Source organism: Oncorhynchus tshawytscha, linkage group LG30 (genome assembly GCF_018296145.1).
Source record: "Oncorhynchus tshawytscha isolate Ot180627B linkage group LG30, Otsh_v2.0, whole genome shotgun sequence".
Taxonomy (NCBI): domain Eukaryota; kingdom Metazoa; phylum Chordata; class Actinopteri; order Salmoniformes; family Salmonidae; genus Oncorhynchus; species Oncorhynchus tshawytscha.
Window position 1 is genome coordinate 1,279,648 of NC_056458.1, and position 17,901 is coordinate 1,297,548.

Below are 17,901 nucleotides of genomic sequence, written 5' to 3' on the forward strand. Positions count from 1 at the left end.
ATGATATAATAGCAATTGAGAGAGTAGATGATATTCAGCTGTCACTGTGTGAACACTGTCAAAGACCAAGTTGGCTTAATTTCCAAACATTACTTTATTACGTGTGAGAGAGAGAGAGAGAGGAGAGAGAGGGAGAGAGAGGGAGAGGGGAGAGAGAGAGAGAGAGAGAGAGAGAGAGAGAGAGAGAGAGAGAGAGAGAGAGAGAGAGAGGGAGAGGGAGAGGGAGAGAGAGAGAGAGAGAGGGGGAGAGGGACTGGTAGATCGCATTATCTAGAATCTCAAAGTCCGCCTCTCTGATGTGTGGTCTTTTTCTTCATACCTGCAATGGATGTTACGCCTGGATTTGCATTCTTTATTATTTTACTGCATTTAATTCACGCGAATGGACTTTATATCTCCAATGGCATAGGTATGTGTGACTGATTGTTTTATACGTTTTATACAATTGTGTAAAGCTTAGGCTATAACCTAGGTAGGCTACCACCCTTGCGAAAATGATCTGATCACGATTCGATATTGGAGCATGTCAAATTCACACAGGTTATGTCGTAGCCTATACAAGTTCAATAACCTTTTACATAAACAGAAATATCGTTGAGTACCTATGGTAGTTTTTTTTGCAGTGTCTCAGTACGTTTCCCATTCTTTTGCATAAGACCAACTTTTCCACATTTCTTTTTCATTCAAACACAGTTTACGTGCGCTCAATTTCAGCACCTGAAGAACATTCCAATGGTACATAGATCATGCACTATTGATTCAAATTCGTTATCTATATATAGTCGTATGAATTAGCAAATGTATTGTTTATAGCAGTTATAGCTTTAGTTAACCTAACAACGACCGTCAACAAATAAGCCATTGCATTTGACTAGTAAAATAAATGGTTGGAATTAAATTCAACTTTACGCTTCAATTTGATTTGATATTTGTAATTACCTGATTTCATGAATATCGACCTCAGTTATTCTTCCTAATTGACAGCTTTTAATCATCACCCGGTCTTGACATGTGCTTGTATGCGTGCTGGGTCACAGCTTCCAACCAAAACTGTCGCAACTCGCAAGTAGACAATAGATGCAGTCATGCATATAAATTGATGTTTGCTCTGAACTTGGACGAGTCGAGCGTGCTCATCTGCGCGCGAACGGGCGTGAACACAGGGGCACACCGACGTTTTTGTTGTTGTTGTTGATAGGCCTATTAGTCAATGCTCATTATTGCCTGTGGTTTATTGATAAGGTAGGAAATATACCAAAGTCAGTTGTGGTTGTAAAATGTGTCAGAGATAGATTCACATTTTATGATATAATGTGTTTATAAAGTTAGACCCAGCATACGTTTTGACCTATGCTATAGCAGTGGATGCTGGTGGGAGGAGCTATAGGAGGATAGGCTCATTGTAATGGCTGGAATGGAACTTATGGAACGTTATCAAACACATCAAACATATTGAAACCACATGTTTGACACTATTCCACTTCAGCCATTACAACGAGCCTGTCCTCCTATAGCTTCTCTCACCAGCCTCCACTGTTGATACTATAGACACACACACACACATGCATGTGCCTGTGCATGTGTGTGTATGGGGGGGGGGGACTCTGTTTGTGTGCATCTGTGCTCCTGTGCATGATTATGTGTGTATTGATCAATGTGTGATTCTGTCTCTCCCTGTGTATACAGAGTCTCTGCAGCATGTCCTGAGGGAGTATGGCGTTGTTAAGCCTGTGAACACTGATTCAGTGGGCCGGTTCCTCTCAGGCGCTGTCTCTGCACCTCAACTGGACAGCCAGCACCAGCAGGCCCACAGACGCTGGAAAAGAGAGGCTGTGGCCACCTCAGACCCCAGCCATGGAGACCTGGAGGAGGGAGAGGGTACAGCCAGGCACAGGGAGACACTCTTCTACAATGTCACTGTGTTCGGCCAGGAGCTCCACCTGCGCCTGCACCTCAACTCCAGGCTGGTGGTCCCTGGAGCTAAGGTGGAGTGGCACGAGGAGGGCAGCGAGACCACCTATGAGCCTCTACGGGACAGCGACTGCTTTTATGTAGGAGAGGTCACCAACGTCAGGGACACATCCGTCGCTATCAGCAACTGTGATGGCCTGGTAAGTGCTGCACTGTTGATAAATGTATCCCTCATGTATATTTGTTACACTGATATTGCACCTGCAGAACTTTATTAGGTACAGGTGATAGACAAAGGGGCAATCCCATAGTATTAAAGGTGGCTAGACTTATGTAATCCAAAAAGACAGGAGAGGTTGGAGAGTTGAACCTCTGTCACATTGTTGTGGTTGTGTATCTCTGCACAGAAGGACTGATGTTTTTTTTTATGTAGGCAGATGTTATTCATAATTGTCTGCATGAAATATAGGACTGTAAAAAACAAAAGCAGCACACGTAATCTCATTTTAAACTGCTCTTTCCCTGCTTGGCATTGCTGGTTGGCCTCCAGCAGGCAGGGTGGCAGTATAAAGTATGCAGGTCTCTGTGCTGAGGGAGGGAGCGAGGCCCGGTGGAGCTGTAAGTCCCTGGAGGCTTACGCTTCATATCCCAGACAGATACTTTATCCACTCCTACTTCCCTGCCACCCAGCTGGAATAAAACCACATCTCTTAATGATGACATGAAATAGCTTAGCCAATTCCCCCACCCCATCTTAAAGATACACAGAGCACTCATTGCAGAATATTACTCTCTCAAGGTGGGTTTCAGACAAGTCTTAATTTAGAATTAGCAATAAAGTAAACCATTTGTTAAAAACACACCACTGTGTTTTTCTCTCTTTTACCCCCCATGTCATCTGGACAAATCACACTTGCAGTGTTATGATCAGAACTGTCCAATAAACAAGTCCAGATTATAGTGTCAGAAAACAACTGTCAAGAGAAAGACCAGTATTCAAACATGGACAGTCTCTTTGGTGAGTTTCTGTCTGTGAATGTGAGTGACTTGTATTACTCTTTCCTCACTGTGAGGAGTGTTACATTTCTCTGCTTGGAGCACATAGCACCAGAGCATGTCCATTCAGAGTACTGTCTGTGTTGTGACAGACTAGTGTAGGTTCTCTATTTAATCCCTCGGTCCACATACAGTCTCTCGAAAAGTATTCAGACCCCTTGACTTTTACGTTATCTGCGTTTTTTCGTTATCTGCTTGATCTCTTTCAGTGCAAACACTTGCCTGGAAAAGTTGATCCTCAGCAACTATAGGGTTGAATAAATTTGCCATCAAAAAGTTGGAATAGTAAACCCCACGTCCTAAATGAAAACACTCAGCCAGCTAGCAACTCCAGCAAAGTTTGCAAGTGCATGAAGGTTTGTTTGGCTATAGGTTAATCACCCACTGGTAGGCTATGCAGATTTGCAAGCAATGTGTGTGTGGATCTATCTGTTTGTGAGCCAGCTAAATTAGCTTACCAGTAGACCGAGCGGGCTTTCGTGATTATTATCCATAGTGCCCAGCATGCAGCTGGCACTGGTCATGCTGAGAAGTCTGAAATATGGTCCAACTAGCAAGTGTGGCACTAGGAAAATATTCTCAATCCCTTGCTGAATGAAAATCGCCCACAATTCCAGTTTTCATTCAGAAGCTCAAGCTAGCAACATCAAAGCAATTTTGTAACGACAAACCCACCAGTGTTTTCAAATCTGTGCCCCGGCCTATCGCCAGCTGTCGCACATTCAGGCAGACGTACAGACGGACTGACAGCCAGGAGCCAATATTATTAACTGTTACCACATTTATTTGTCAGCTAAATGACATGTTTATTTCTGTATCACTCAACTCTCATTTATGTGTCTAGTTTGTATTGAGAGGATATAGCTAGGTATATATTGTTGATGTGTTGCTGTTTTATTTATGTTTTTTTATTTCACCTTGATTTAACCAGGTAGGCCAGTTGAGAATAAGTTATCATTTATAACTGCGACCTGGCCAAGATGAAGCAAAGCAGTGTGACAAAAACAACACAGAGTTACACATAAACAAAAGTACAGTCAGTAACACAATAGAAAAATCTATGTACAGTGTGTGCAAATGTAGAAGAGTAGGGAGGTAAGGCAATAAATAGGCCCATACAGGCAAAATAATTACACTTTTGCATTAACACTGGAGTGACAGATGTGCAGATGATGATGTACAAGTAGAGATACTGGGGTGCATAAGAGCAAGAGGATAAATAATAATATGGGAATGAGGTAGTTGGGTGTGCTATTTACAGATTGGCTGTGTACATGTACAGCTGCTCTCACAGCTGAAGTTAGAGAAGGAGATAAAGGACTCCAACTTCAGTGATTTTTGCAATTCGTTCCAGTCATTGGCAGCAGAGAACTGGAAGGAAAGGCGGCCAAAGGAAGTGTTGGCTTTGGGAATGACCAGTGAAATTTACCTGCTGAAGCGCGTGCTATGGGTGGGAGTTGCTATGATGACCAGTGAGCTGAGATAAGACGGGGCTTTACCTAGCCAAGACTTATAGATAACCTGGAGCCGGTGGGTTTGGCGACAAATATGTAGTGAGGGCCAGCCAACGAGAGTATACAGTTCGCAGTGGTGGGTAGTATATGGGGCTTTGGTGACAAAACGCATGGCACTGTGATAGACTGCATCCAATTTGCTGAGTAGAGTGTTGGAGGCTATTTTGTAAATGACATCGCCAAAGTCAAGGATTGGTAGGATAGTCAGTTTTACAAGGGTATGTTTGGCAGTATAACTGAAAGATGCTTTGTTGAGAAATAGGAAGCCAATTCTAGATTTAACTTTGGATTGGAGATGCTTAATGCGAGTCTGGAAGGAGAGTTTACAGTCTAACCAGACACCTAGGTATTTGTAGTTGTCCACATATTCTAAGTCAGAACCGTCCAGAGTAGTGATGCTAGTCAGGCGGGCGATTGCAGGCAGCAATCGATTGAAGAGCATGCATTTGGTTTTACTAGCATTTAAAAGCAGTTGGAGGCCAAGGAAGAAGTGTTGTATGGCATTGAAGCTCATCTGGAGGTTTGTTAACACAGTGTCCAAAGAAGGGCCAGATGTATTCAGAATGGTGTCATCTGCATAGAGGTGGATCAGAGAATCACCAGCAGCAAGAGTGTTACGCACGCCTCTATGAAGAGGGAACGCAACACCCTGCTACAACTAAACTCTCTGTGAAGCGAAAAAGGTATGGACTCTCTAGCAAATCTACCTCCAGCAAAATCCTCTACAAAAAAAGAGAACAGAACACTCCTGAACAGAACACTGGCTTTTATATAGCTTCTGAAGGAATGGGTAATTGGAGACAGCTGTGTCTTGACGAGGGGGTGGGGTCAGCTCTCCAATTAGCCCTGGAGTCGACCAATCAGCTGCTTGAGGGATTTCAGGAAACCATTTCCTGAAATAAACACATGCAAATACACAAACTACAACACATAATCTGGGGAACGTAACACGCCCACCACAAAAATTGCAAACCTAGTTTTGCAATAATAAATGCCAACGTATCCCCAGTTAGTAAACCCGTGATAGAGCGTCAGCAACCACATTCGCCGAGCCCTTCACATAAGCTATCTGTACATTATATCTTTGCGCAATCAGAGCCCACCGCATAAGGCGGCGGTTCTGGTTGTACATTTGTTTCAAGAACACCAACGGATTATGGTCTGTGAAGACCACTACAGGCAAGGCACTGGAGCCCACATATACCTCAAAGAACTGTAAGGCAAGCAATAAAGCCAGCGTCTCTTGTTCGATTGTAGAGTACCTTGACTGACACGAGTTGAACTTACGGGAGAAGAAACTGACGGGCCGATCCACTCCGTCTTCATCTTCCTGTAAGAGAACCGCACCCACCCCCATAATACTAGCATCTACCTCCAACTTAAAAGGTTTGTCAAAGTTGGGGGCGGCAAGCACTGGGGCACTACAAAGTAGCGCTTTAGCGGACTCAAAAGCGTAGTTACAGTCCTTGGACCACTTGAATGGTACCTTGGGACTAAGCAGAGATGAAAGGGGAGCAACTACCGTCGAGAAATTCTTACAGAATGTACGATAGTACCCTACCATCCCTAGGAATCTGCACAACTGGCGGCGAGTAGTGGGAGCAGGAAAAGCAACAATTGCTTCCACTTTGCCAGTTACTGGGCGCACTTGACCTCGTCCCACTTGTTTCCCTAAGTAAGTCACTGTAGCCTTCCCAAACTCACACTTGGCCAAATTGAGGGTTAAAGAAGCCTTCTCCAACCGCTGAAACACACTTTTCAAAGTGGAGAGATGATCAGACCAAGTAGACGAATGAATCACCACATCGTCAAGGTACGCAGTACAATTTGGCACATCGTCAAACACAATGTTAACTAGCCGCTGAAAAGTAGATTCCTAGGGATGGTAGGGTACTATCGTACATTCTGTAAGAATTTCTCGGATGAGCCCCCATTATGTTACGCACGCCTCTATGAAGAGGGAACGCAACACCCTGCTACAACTAAACTCTCTGTGAAGCGAAAAAGGTATGGACTGTAGGTGCGAGTAAAAATGACAACAAGCAGAATGTGGTACCGTTTACAAGGACTTTATTCCTTTACACAGTAATATGGGGAAAAGGGGCTGGACGGAACCAAAGCAAAGAAAGTAAATCTCAAAGCCCCCCCCTCTCCTATCTTACCTGCCTACCCACTACTTACCTAATTTAGCACCACCTGGTGCCCTAACCAAAATACAAGGGGTGGTCCGCCCAAGTCTTACCTACTGTGCCTAGACAGCGAATATGCTACGGGTATATGTATGCCCGCAGGCCTCTTGCCTAAGCACTCCCTAGGTGCCTTCCCCTTCCCCCCTGGGAACAAATGAAACAGAATATTAAACAATTTCACAAACAAACTAAGAGACAAAGGACATCAAATAAGTTCTATCTGAGCAACAAACTCACAAAACATACCAACTCTCAGCAATGAACTCCCAGAAAAATCAACCTCTAGCAAAATCTCTACAATGACCTCCCAGCAAATCTCTCTAGCAAATCTACCTCCAGCAAAATCCTCTACAAAAAAAAGAGATCTCCTGAACAGAACACTGGCTTTTATATAGCTTCTGAAGGAATGGGTAATTGGAGACAGCTGTGTCTTGACGAGGGGGCGGGGTCAGCTCTCCAATTAGCCCTGGAGTCGACCAATCAGCTGCTTGAGGGATTTCAGGAAGCCATTTCCTGAAATAAACACATGCAAATACACAAACTACAACACATAATCTGGGGAACGTAACAAAGAGCGACATCATTGAAATATACAGAGAAAAGAGTAGTTCTGAGAATTGAACCCTGTGGCACCCCCATAGAGACTGCCAGAGGTCTGGACAACAGGCTGTCCGATTTGACACACTGAACTCTGTCTAAGAAGAAGTTGGTGAACCAGGCGAGGCAGTCATTTGAGAAACCAAGGCTGTTGAGTCTGCCGATAAGAATGCGGTGATTGACAGAGTCGATAGCCTTGGCCAGGTCAATGAAGACGGCCGCACAATACTGTCTTTCAACGATAGCGGTTATGATATCGTTTAGGACCTTGAGTGTGGTTGAGGTGAACCCATGACCAGCTCGGAAGCCAGATTGCATAGTGGAGAAGGTACAGTAGGATTCAAAATGGTTGGTGATCTGTTTGTTAATTTGGCTTTCGAAGATTTTAGAAAGGCGGGGCAGGATGGATATAGGTCTATAACAGTTTGGGTCAAGAGTGTCTCCCCCATTGAAGAGGGGATGACCGCGGCAGATTTCCAATCTTTGGGGATCTCAGATGATACAAAAGAGAGGTTTAACAGGCTAGTAATAGAGGTTGCAACAATTCTTGCAGATAATTTTAGAAAGAGAGGGTCCTGATTGTCTAGCTCAGCTGATTTGCAGGGATCCAGATTTTCCAGCTCTTTCAGAACATCGGCTATCTGGATTTAGGTGAAGGAGAAATGGGGAGGCTTGGGCAAGTTGCTGTGAGGGGTGCTGAGCTGTTGGCCGGGGTAGGGGTAGCCAGGTGGAAAGCATGGCCAGCCGTAGAAAAATGCTTATTGAAATGATTGATTATCGTAGATTTATCGGTGGTGACAGTGTTTCCTAGCCTCAGTGCAGTGGGAAGCTGGGAGGATGTGCTCTTATTTTCCATGGACTTTACAGTGTCCCAAAACATTTTGGAATTAATGCTACAGGATGCAAATTTATGTTTGAGAAAGCTATCCTTAGCTTTCCTGACTGACTGAGTCAAATCAAATCAAATTTTATTTGTCACATACACATGGTTAGCAGATGTAAATGCGAGTGTAGCAAAATGCTTGTGCTTCTAGTTCCGACAATATTGGTTCCTGCGTTCCCTGAAAAGTTGCATATCGCGGGGACTATTCGATGCTATTGCAGAACGCCACAGGATGTTTTTGTGCTGGTCAAGGGCAGGCAAGTATGGGGTGAACCAAGGGCTATATCTGTTCTTAGTTCTACATTTTTTTAATAGGGCATGCTTATTTAAGATGGTGAGGAAAGCACTTTTAAAGAGCAACCAGGCATCCTCTATTGACGGGATGAGGCCAATATCCTTCCAGGATACCCGGGCCAGGTCGATTAGAAAGGCCTGCTCGCTGAAGTGTTTTAGGGAGCGTTTGACAGTGATGAGGGGTGGTCGTTTGACCGTGGACCCATTATGCACGCAGCCAATGAGGCAGTGATCGCTGAGATCCTGGTTGAAGACAGCAGAGGTGTATTTAGAGGGCAAGATGGTCAGGATGATATCTAAGAGGGTCGCCATGGTTACCGATTTGGGGTTGTATCTGGTAGGTTCCTTGATAATTAGTGTGAGATTGAGGGCATCTAGCTTAGATTGTAGGACGGCTGGGGTGTTAAGCATGTCCCAGTTTAGGTTACCTAACAATATGAACTCTGATGATAGATGGGGGGCAATCGCGGATGGGGGGCAATCCTGGATGGATCAGTAGTCCTGGATGGATCAGAGGGACAGATAGAAGGTACATAAGAGAAATGATCAATAGGCCTATGCGTCATATTTTCCTGGAGAAATCTTACCTGCAGCTTGTAAACAATAATTTATAAAACCTTCATGTCTATCCCTTTGAAGTGATCCAAATGGCAAATTCATCTTTCGTCTATACACTTCAAGATTTAATAAACCAGAAAAAAAGTGACATTTAATTTGGGACTTATTGAGTCGGGTTTTAAGGCCCCAGGTCTTCTCATCATCAGCTCTATGGTCTCCACACATCACTCTGCATGGCATGGTATTGCAGGCCAGGCATGAGTATCATCATTAGCAGACTGCACCATGCCAGAGCAGAGCAGGCCGCTACCCCTGCTAAGTGAGAACTGAGTAGGAGGTGCACTACAAGTGTCCGCTTTAGACATCCAGCAGAGGCACAAGCTGTTGCCATTGCCGCAGTATCTATAGGAAACTGAAATTGGAGAAAGTGACATCCACCAAATGATTATTGGGGGGGTGCCTGAGAAAATCGGTTGTGGCCTATGCTACAGACAGTTGTCATGGAAACCGTCCTCTTATGCAATTTGTCCCAAGGGGTCAGTGTAGTGTGTGTGTGCGCGCGTGCGTGTGCGCGTGCGTACGTGATATCTATCTGTTTTGCAATTTTGCATGTTGATGGTTTCTTGGTTGATACATGTGAAACTATGATCTCTTAATGATGTCACTTGTTAAATCCACTTCAATCTGTGTAGATGAAGGGAGATGAGGAGACCGGTTAAAGAATCATTTTTAATACTTGCGACAAGTGAGACATGGATTGTGTATGTGTGCCATTCAAAGGGTGAATGGGTAAGGAATCATCCTTATCATCCTTACCCAATGGCATTTAAGTGCCTTTGAACGGGGTATAGTAGTAGGTGCCAGATGCACCGGTTTGTGTCAAGAACTGCAACGCTGCTGGGTTTTTCATGGGCGTATCAAGAATGGTCCACCACCCAAAGGACATCCAGCCAACTTGACACAACTGTGGGAAGCATTGGAGTCAACATGGACCAGCAACCATGTGGAACACTTTCAAATTGAGGCTGTTCTGAGGACAAAAGTAGTGGTGCAACTCAAGGTGTTCATAATGTTTGGTATACTCACCGTATGCCAGTTGTGTATAACCTCCAACAGTTGTTGGGGACTTGGCAGAGGATGCAGCCATCTGTTGCCCCCCTCTCTGGGTTGGGCCAATAGGAGACACTCTTTTGTGGAGCTGAGTGGGCAGTGGAGAGGGGTTAAGGAGGAACACACTTGTCGGCTAGGGCCATTCCAGAATCCCCTGGATCTGGTCTCTATGAGTATCTGTGGCATTTGTTGATTCCATTAACATTCCACAAGCCACACTTACCATTGCTACAAGCTGGAGGAAGCAGCATTGAATGATAGAAGTGAGGAGCCCACTGCACAGGCACATTTCCTTTCCTCTCACCAGAGTTTAGATCTCGTTCTATATAAGTGTGGATGAAAACCTCAGTGTTAATTGTAGGATGAAAGAAAGCATTCTTCTTCCTCCACCACTAAGCGCTCATGTGGCCTGCCTGTCTGTCTACCACACTGTCTGTCTAGCACGTTGTCTCGCACTGTCTGTCTGTCTAGTGTCCGCCTTCCCTCTCTCCATCTCTCATCCGCCTGGCTGAGTGCCCAGTCCAGCAGGCTGTGTGCTACATTACCGTTTCAAAGTGACATATTGGCGCTCTTGTCAGGATTTACAGTTGAGATAACAAGCCCAGCTTGAGCGTAAAGAGGATCTTTGAACCGGAAGACACAATGCCTCTGCTGTGGAGAACAGGTCTATACACGTGAATACAGCTGACCTCCGTAGAGATGTCTTGCCATGTTTTGTTTTTGTTTGATTCTGTGTCAGCTTTCTTTCAGGGCCATGATACTTGGTCCAATTATGCAGAAGAAAAACATGGAACGTCTTGAAGAAATCCATGACTGACACCTTAGCATTTAGAGTTGTCTATGTATGTCATGGTGTAAAGGAGCATGGCCTGGATACGTACAGTAGATGTTTCTGAGGGAAAACATTTCAAAGGGAAAGCGTGTCAGGGCACACACAGATAAAGTGTTGAGTGTGACTCTATCCAAATGCAATGTTAAAGTGACGGGCGGGAATGAAAAAGAGGAGTTGGGTCTTGATTAGTTCCCTCCGGTCCTGTCTGTAGTTACAGTATGCGTTGTGATCTCAGCCACCTGGCTTGGCCAGTCCCTGCAGGAGTTGCGGTCTCCAAATGGAAAACTGCAGTGTGGAGTGGATGTTAGTCAAGAGAGTTCAGAGTGGAGGCAATACATGTGAGATTTGACCCGATGATTCAGGACAGTTTAATGTGTGTGCATGCGTCAGTGGCGTACAGCAGTTTTGCGGTTCCCCATCTGAGCATCTGAGCTTTTCTTATTATTCAACACATTTTTCCATGGGGCAAAGAGAAAATGTTTTAAAGTTAATTTCCTGCAATTCAACACATTATAATGTTTGAGGAAAATGTCCAGTTTTATAACTACTATTCTACATGTTTTGCAATGACGCAGAGATAACTTAGCCCTGTTTGGGGCCCCCAGAAGCCAGAAGCTTCTGGGGCCCCCAGAAGTCCCTGTCTTAGGTCAGTTAGGATCACCACTTCATTTTAAGAATGTGAAATGTCAGAATAATAGTAGAGAGAATAATATATTTCAGCATGTATTTCTTTCATCACATTCCCAGTGGGTCAGAAGTTTACATACACTCAATTAGTATTTGATAGCATTGCCTTTAAAATGTTTACCTTGGGTCAAACGTTTCAGGTAGTCTCCCACAAGCTTCCCACAATAAGTTGGGTGAATTTTGGCCCATTCCTCCTTACAGAGCTGGTGTAACTAAGTCAGGTTTGTAGGCCTCCTTGCTCGAGCACACACTTTTTCAGTTCTGCCCACAAATTTTCTATAGGATTGAGGTCAGGGCGTTGTGATGGCCACTCCAATACCAATACCATTTTGCCACAAATTCAAAGGTATGCTTGGGGTCATTGTCCATTTGGAAGACCCATTTGCGACCAAGCGTTAACTTCCTGACTGATGTCTTGAGATGTTGCTTCAATATATCCGCATAATTTTCACTCCTCATGAAGCCATCTATTTTGTGAAGTGCACCAGTCCCTCCTGCAGCAAAGCACCCCCACAACATGATGCTGCCACCTCCGCGTTTCACGGTTGAGATGGTGTTCTTCGGCTTGCAAGCCTCCTCCTTTTTCCTCCAAACATAACGATGGTCATTATGGCCAAACAGTTCTATTTTTGTTTCATCAGACCAGAGTACATTTCTCCAAAAAGTACGACCTTTGTCCCCATGTGCAGTTGCAAACCGTAGTCTGCCTTTTTTAATGGCTGTTTTGGAGCAGTGACTTCTTCCTTGCTGAGTGGCCTTTCAGGTTATGTTGATGCAGGACTCGTTTTACTGTGGATATAGATACTTTTGTACCTGTTTCCTCCAGCATCTTCACAAGGTCCTTTGCTGTTGTTCTGGGATTGATTTACACTTTTCACACCAAAGTATATTCATCTCTAGGAGACAGAACGCATCTCCTTCCTGAGCGGTATAACGGCTGCGTGGTCCCATGTTGTTTATTCTTGCATACTATTGTTTGTGCAGATGAACGTGGTACCTTCAGGCATTTGGAAATTGCTCCCAAGGTTGAACCAGACTTGTGGAGGTCTACAATTCGTTTTTTGAGTTCTTGGCTGATTTCTTCTGAATTACCCATGATGTCAAACAAAGAGGCACTGAGTTTGAAGGTAGGCCTTGAAATACATCCACAGGTACACCTCCAATTGACTCAAATGATGTCAATTAGCCTATCAGAAATTTCTAAAGCCATGACATCATTTTCTGGAGTTTTCCAAGCTGTTTAAAGGCACAGTCAACAAAGTGTATGTCAACTTCTGACCCACTGGAATTGTGATACAGTGAATTATAAGTGAAATAATCTGTCGGTAAACTATTGTTGGAAAAATGACTTGTGTCCTGCACAAAGTAGATGTCCTAACCGACTTGACAAAACTATAGCTTGTGAACAAGAAATTTGTGGAGTGGTTGAAAAATGAGTTTTAATGACTCCAACCTAAGTGTATGTAAACTTCCTACTTCAACTGTATATCACAGGAGGTTGGTGTCACCTTAAATACGGAGGACAGGTTTGTGGTAATGGCTGGAGCGTAATAAGTGGAATGATATCAAATACACCACAGACATGGTGTCCATGTGTTTGACGCTGTTCTCCACTGTTTTATATATATATATATATATATATATATATATGATGGGATGTATAGACATTATGGACAGTATATGGATAGAATATGTAGTATATCTGAAGAATACGTAGGATATAATAGCATATGTATAGCAGTAGTTAAATGGGCTATGACTTGACTAGAATACAGTATACGCATATGAAGTGGGTAAAACAGTATGTAAACGTTATTAAAATGACCAGTGTCCAAGTGACCAGTGTTCCATGTCTATGTACATAGGCAGCAGCATCTAAGGTGCAGGGTTGAGTAACCAGGTGGTAGCTGGCTAGTGACAGTTCAGGGCAGGGTACTTGGCGGAGGCCAGCTAGTGATGACTATTTAACTGTCTGATGGCCTTGAGAATGAAGCTGTTTTTCAGTCTCTGATACATCATCCAAAGTGTAATTAATAACTTTACCATGCTCTAAGGGATATTCAGTGTTAGCTTCTTTTTTTTACCCATCTTCCAATAGGTGCCCTTCTTTGCGAGGCAATGGAAAACCTCCCAGGTCGTTGTGGTTGAATCTGTTTGAAATTCACTTCTCGACTGAGGGACCTTACAGATAATTGTATGTGTGGGGTTCAGAGATGAGGCAGTCATTCAAAAATTGTGTACTTTTTCCATATTTTGTTATGTTACAGCCTTATTCTAAAATGTATAAAATAAAATAAAATCCCCCCTATCAATCTTCACACAATACCCCATAACGACAAAGCGAAAACAGTTGTTTTATTATTTTTGCAAATGTATTCAAAATTAAAACAGAAAAACCTTCTTTACATACGTATTCAGACCCTTTGCTATGAGACTCAAAATTGAGCTCAGGTGCATCCTGTTTCCATTGGTCATCCTTGAGATGTTTCTACAACTTGATTGGAGTCCAGCTGTGGTAAATTCAATTGATTGGACATGATTTGGAAAGGTACACACCTGTCTATATAAGATCCCACAGTTGACAGTGCATGTCAGAGCAAAAACCAAGCCATGAGGTCGAAGGAATTGACCGCAGACCTCTGAGACAGGATTGTGTCGAGGCACAGATCTGGGGACGTGTACCAAAATATTACTGCAGCATTTAAGGTCCCCAAGAACGCAGAGGCATCCACCATTTTTAAATGGCAGATGTTTTGAACCACCAAGACTTTTCCTAGAGCTGGCCGCCCGGCCAAACTGAGCATTTGTGGGGGAGAGGGGCCTTGGTCAGGGAGGTGACCAAAACCTGATGGTCACTCTGACACGGATTACAAAAAGAAAACCAGCCCAGTCACGGACCAGGATGTCTTGCTCCCAGGCAGACTAAATAACTTTTTTGCCCGCTTTGAGGACAATACAGTGCCACTGACACGGCCCGCAACTAAAACATGCGGACTCTCCTTCACTGCAGCCGACGTGAGGAAAACATTTAAACGTGTCAACCCTCGCAAGGCTGCAGGCCCAGACGGCATCCCCAGCCGCGCCCTCAGAGCATGCGCAGACCAGCTGGCTGGTGTGTTTACGGACATATTCAATCAATCCCTATCCCAGTCTGTTGTTCCCACATGCTTCAAGAGGGCCAACATTGTTCCTGTTCCCAAGAAAGCTAAGGTAACTGAGCTAAACGACTACCGCCCCGTAGCACTCACTTCCGTCATCATGAAGTGCTTTGAGAGACTAGTCAAGGACCATATCACCTCCACCCTACCTGACACCCTAGACCCACTCCAATTTGCTTACCGCCCAAATAGGTCCACTAACCCATCTGGACAAGAGGAATACCGATGTGAGAATGCTGTTCATCGACTACAGCTCGGCATTTAACACCATAGTGCCCTCCAAGCTCGTCATCAAGCTCGAGACCCTGGGTCTCGAACCCGCCCTGTGCAACTGGGTACTGGACTTCCTGACGGGCCACCCCCAGGTGGTGAGGGTAGGCAACAACATTTCCACCCCACTGATCCTCAACACTGGGGCCCCACAAGGGTGCGTTCTGAGCCCTCTCCTGTACTCCCTGTTCACCCACGACTGCGTGGCCATGCACGCCTCCAACTCAATCATCAAATTTGCGGACGACACAACAGTGGTAGGCTTGATTACTAACAACGACGAGACGGCCTACAGGGAGGAGGTGAGGGCCCTCGGAGTGTGGTGTCAGTAAAATAACCTCACACTCAACGTCAACAAAACTAAGGAGATGATTGTGGACTTCAGGAAACAGCAGAGGGAACACCCCCCTATCCACATTGATGGAACAGTAGTGGAGAGGGTAGTAAGTTTTAAGTTCCTCGGCGTACACATCACAGACAAACTGAATTGGTCCACCCACACAGACAGCATCGTGAAGAAGGCGCAGCAGCACCTCTTCAACCTCAGGAGGCTGAAGAAATTCGGCTTGTCACCAAAAGCACTCACAAACTTCTACAGATGCACAATCGAGAGCATCCTGTCGGGCTGTATTACCGCCTGGTACGGCAACTGCTCCGCCCACAACCGTAAGGCTCTCCAGAGGGTAGTGAGGTCTGCACAACGCATCACCGGGGGCAAACTACCTGCCCTCCAGGACACCTACACCACCCGATGTCACAGGAAGGCCATAAAGATCATCAAGGACAACAACCACCCGAGCCACTGCCTGTTCACCCCGCTATCATCCAGAAGGCGAGGTTAGTACAGGTGCATCAAAGCTGGGACCGAGAGACTGAAAATCAGCTTCTATCTCAAGGCCATCAGACTGTTAAACAGCCACCACTAACATTGAGTGGCTGCTGCCAACACACTGAGTCAACTCCAGCCACTTTAATAATGGGAATTGATGGGAAATGATGTAAAATATATCACTAGCCACTTTAAACAATGCTACCTAATATAATGTTAACATACCCTACATTATTCATCTCATATATATATGTATATACTGTACTCTATATCATCTACTGCATCTTTAAGTAATACATGTATCACTAGCCACTTTAACTATGCCACTTTGTTTACATACTCATCTCATATGTATATACTGCACTCAATACCATCTACTGTATCTTGCCTATGCCGCTCTGTACTCACTCATATATCTTTATGTACATATTCTTTATCCCCTTACACTTGTGTATATAAGGTAGTAGTTTTGGAATTGTTAGCTAGATTACTTGTTGGTTATTACTGCATTGTCGGAACTAGAAGCACAAGCATTTCGCTACACTCGCATTAACATCTGCTAACCATGTGTATGTGACAAATAACATTTGATTTGATTTGACAGAGCTCCAGAGTTCCTCTGAAGATGGCAGAACCTTCCAGAAGGACAACCATCTCTGCAGCATTCCACCAATCAGGCTGATGGAAGCCACTCCTCAGTAAAAGGCACATGACAGCCCGCTTGGAGTTTGCCTAAAGCCACCTAAAGGACTCTCAGACAATGAGAAACAAGATTATTTGGTCCGATGAAACCAAGATTGAACTCTTTAGCCTGAATGCCAAGCGTCACGTCTTGAGGAAACCAGGCACCATTCCAACGGTGAAGAGTGGTGGTGGCAGAATGCTGTGGGGCTGTTTTTCAGTGGCAGAGACTGGGAGACTAGTCAGGTTCAAGGGAAATGTGAACGGAGCAAAGTACAGAGAGATCCTTAATGAAAACCTGCTCCGGAGCGCTCAGGACCTCAGACTGTGGTGAAGGTTTACCTTCCAACAGGACAACGACAATAAGCACTCAGCCAACACATTCTCTCAATGTCCTTGAGTGGCCCAGCCAGAGCCCAGACTTGAACCCGATCGAACATTTCTGGAGAGACCTGAAAATAGCTGTGCTGCGACTCTCCCCTTTAACCCGACAGAGCTTGAATGGATCTGCAGAAAAGAGTGGGAGAAACTCCCCGAATATAGGTGTGCCAAGCTTATAGCATCATACCTAAGAAGACTTGAGGCTGTAATCGCTGCCAACGGTGCTTCAACAAAGTACTGAGTAAAACTACTGAATACTATTTTAAATGCAATATTTCAGATTGTAATTTGTTTTATAAATTTGCAAACATTTCTAAACTGTTTTTGGTTTGTCATTATAGGGTATTGTATGTAGATTGATGAGGAAAAAATAACAATTTAATAAATTTTGGAATAAGGCTGTAACGTAACAAAATGTGGAAAAAGTCAAGGGGTTTGAATACTTTTCGAAAGCACTTTATATGACCTCTGGAGTCATATACAGTATGTTACTATACAGTCACTGCATTCCATTTGAGGCACTTATCAGTGACCAAATCTGCCATTTTCAAGACATATACGGGATGACAGGGATGTGAGTGCAAAGGGCTACAGGGCTGTAGTTATTACAAGGGCTCGTCCATTCATATCAACTGGATAATAGTACTATTGTCAACCCTATAAAACCTTCCATTACCTCTTAGAGATGTGCTTAGCTGCAGTATACAGTATCTGTAATTGCACACAAAGCTGTCCATTTTGAGAGCTAAGGTAGTGCTCAGGTGCTTCCACCCCTGTTCAGACTGACAGACAGACAGACAGCTGTCTGGATCTGAATGGCAAGGCAGCACGGCAAAGTCAGCCTGAGTGAGAGCTCTGCTCTGCCTGCCTCTTATTTGGAACATGTCAGGCAGGCTATGTTCTCCTCTCCCTTCTCCCTACAGACATGACTACCTCGGTATTAATTCATTT

At 44.4% G+C, this 17,901-nt stretch overlaps 1 protein-coding gene across 1 annotated transcript in view; it reads left to right on the forward strand.

Annotated features, from left to right (window-relative positions):
• Window positions 1–297: 297 nt before the first annotated feature.
• The window catches only part of LOC112229028 (A disintegrin and metalloproteinase with thrombospondin motifs 2-like), a 53,082-nt gene continuing 35,478 nt past the window's right edge, over window positions 298–17,901 (forward strand). The window contains exons 1-2 of the mRNA XM_042309656.1: window positions 298–409; window positions 1,687–2,111. Coding sequence (XP_042165590.1) covers window positions 325–409; window positions 1,687–2,111 — 510 coding nt within the window. The 5' untranslated portion in view covers window positions 298–324. The remainder of the gene's footprint in view (window positions 410–1,686; window positions 2,112–17,901) is intronic.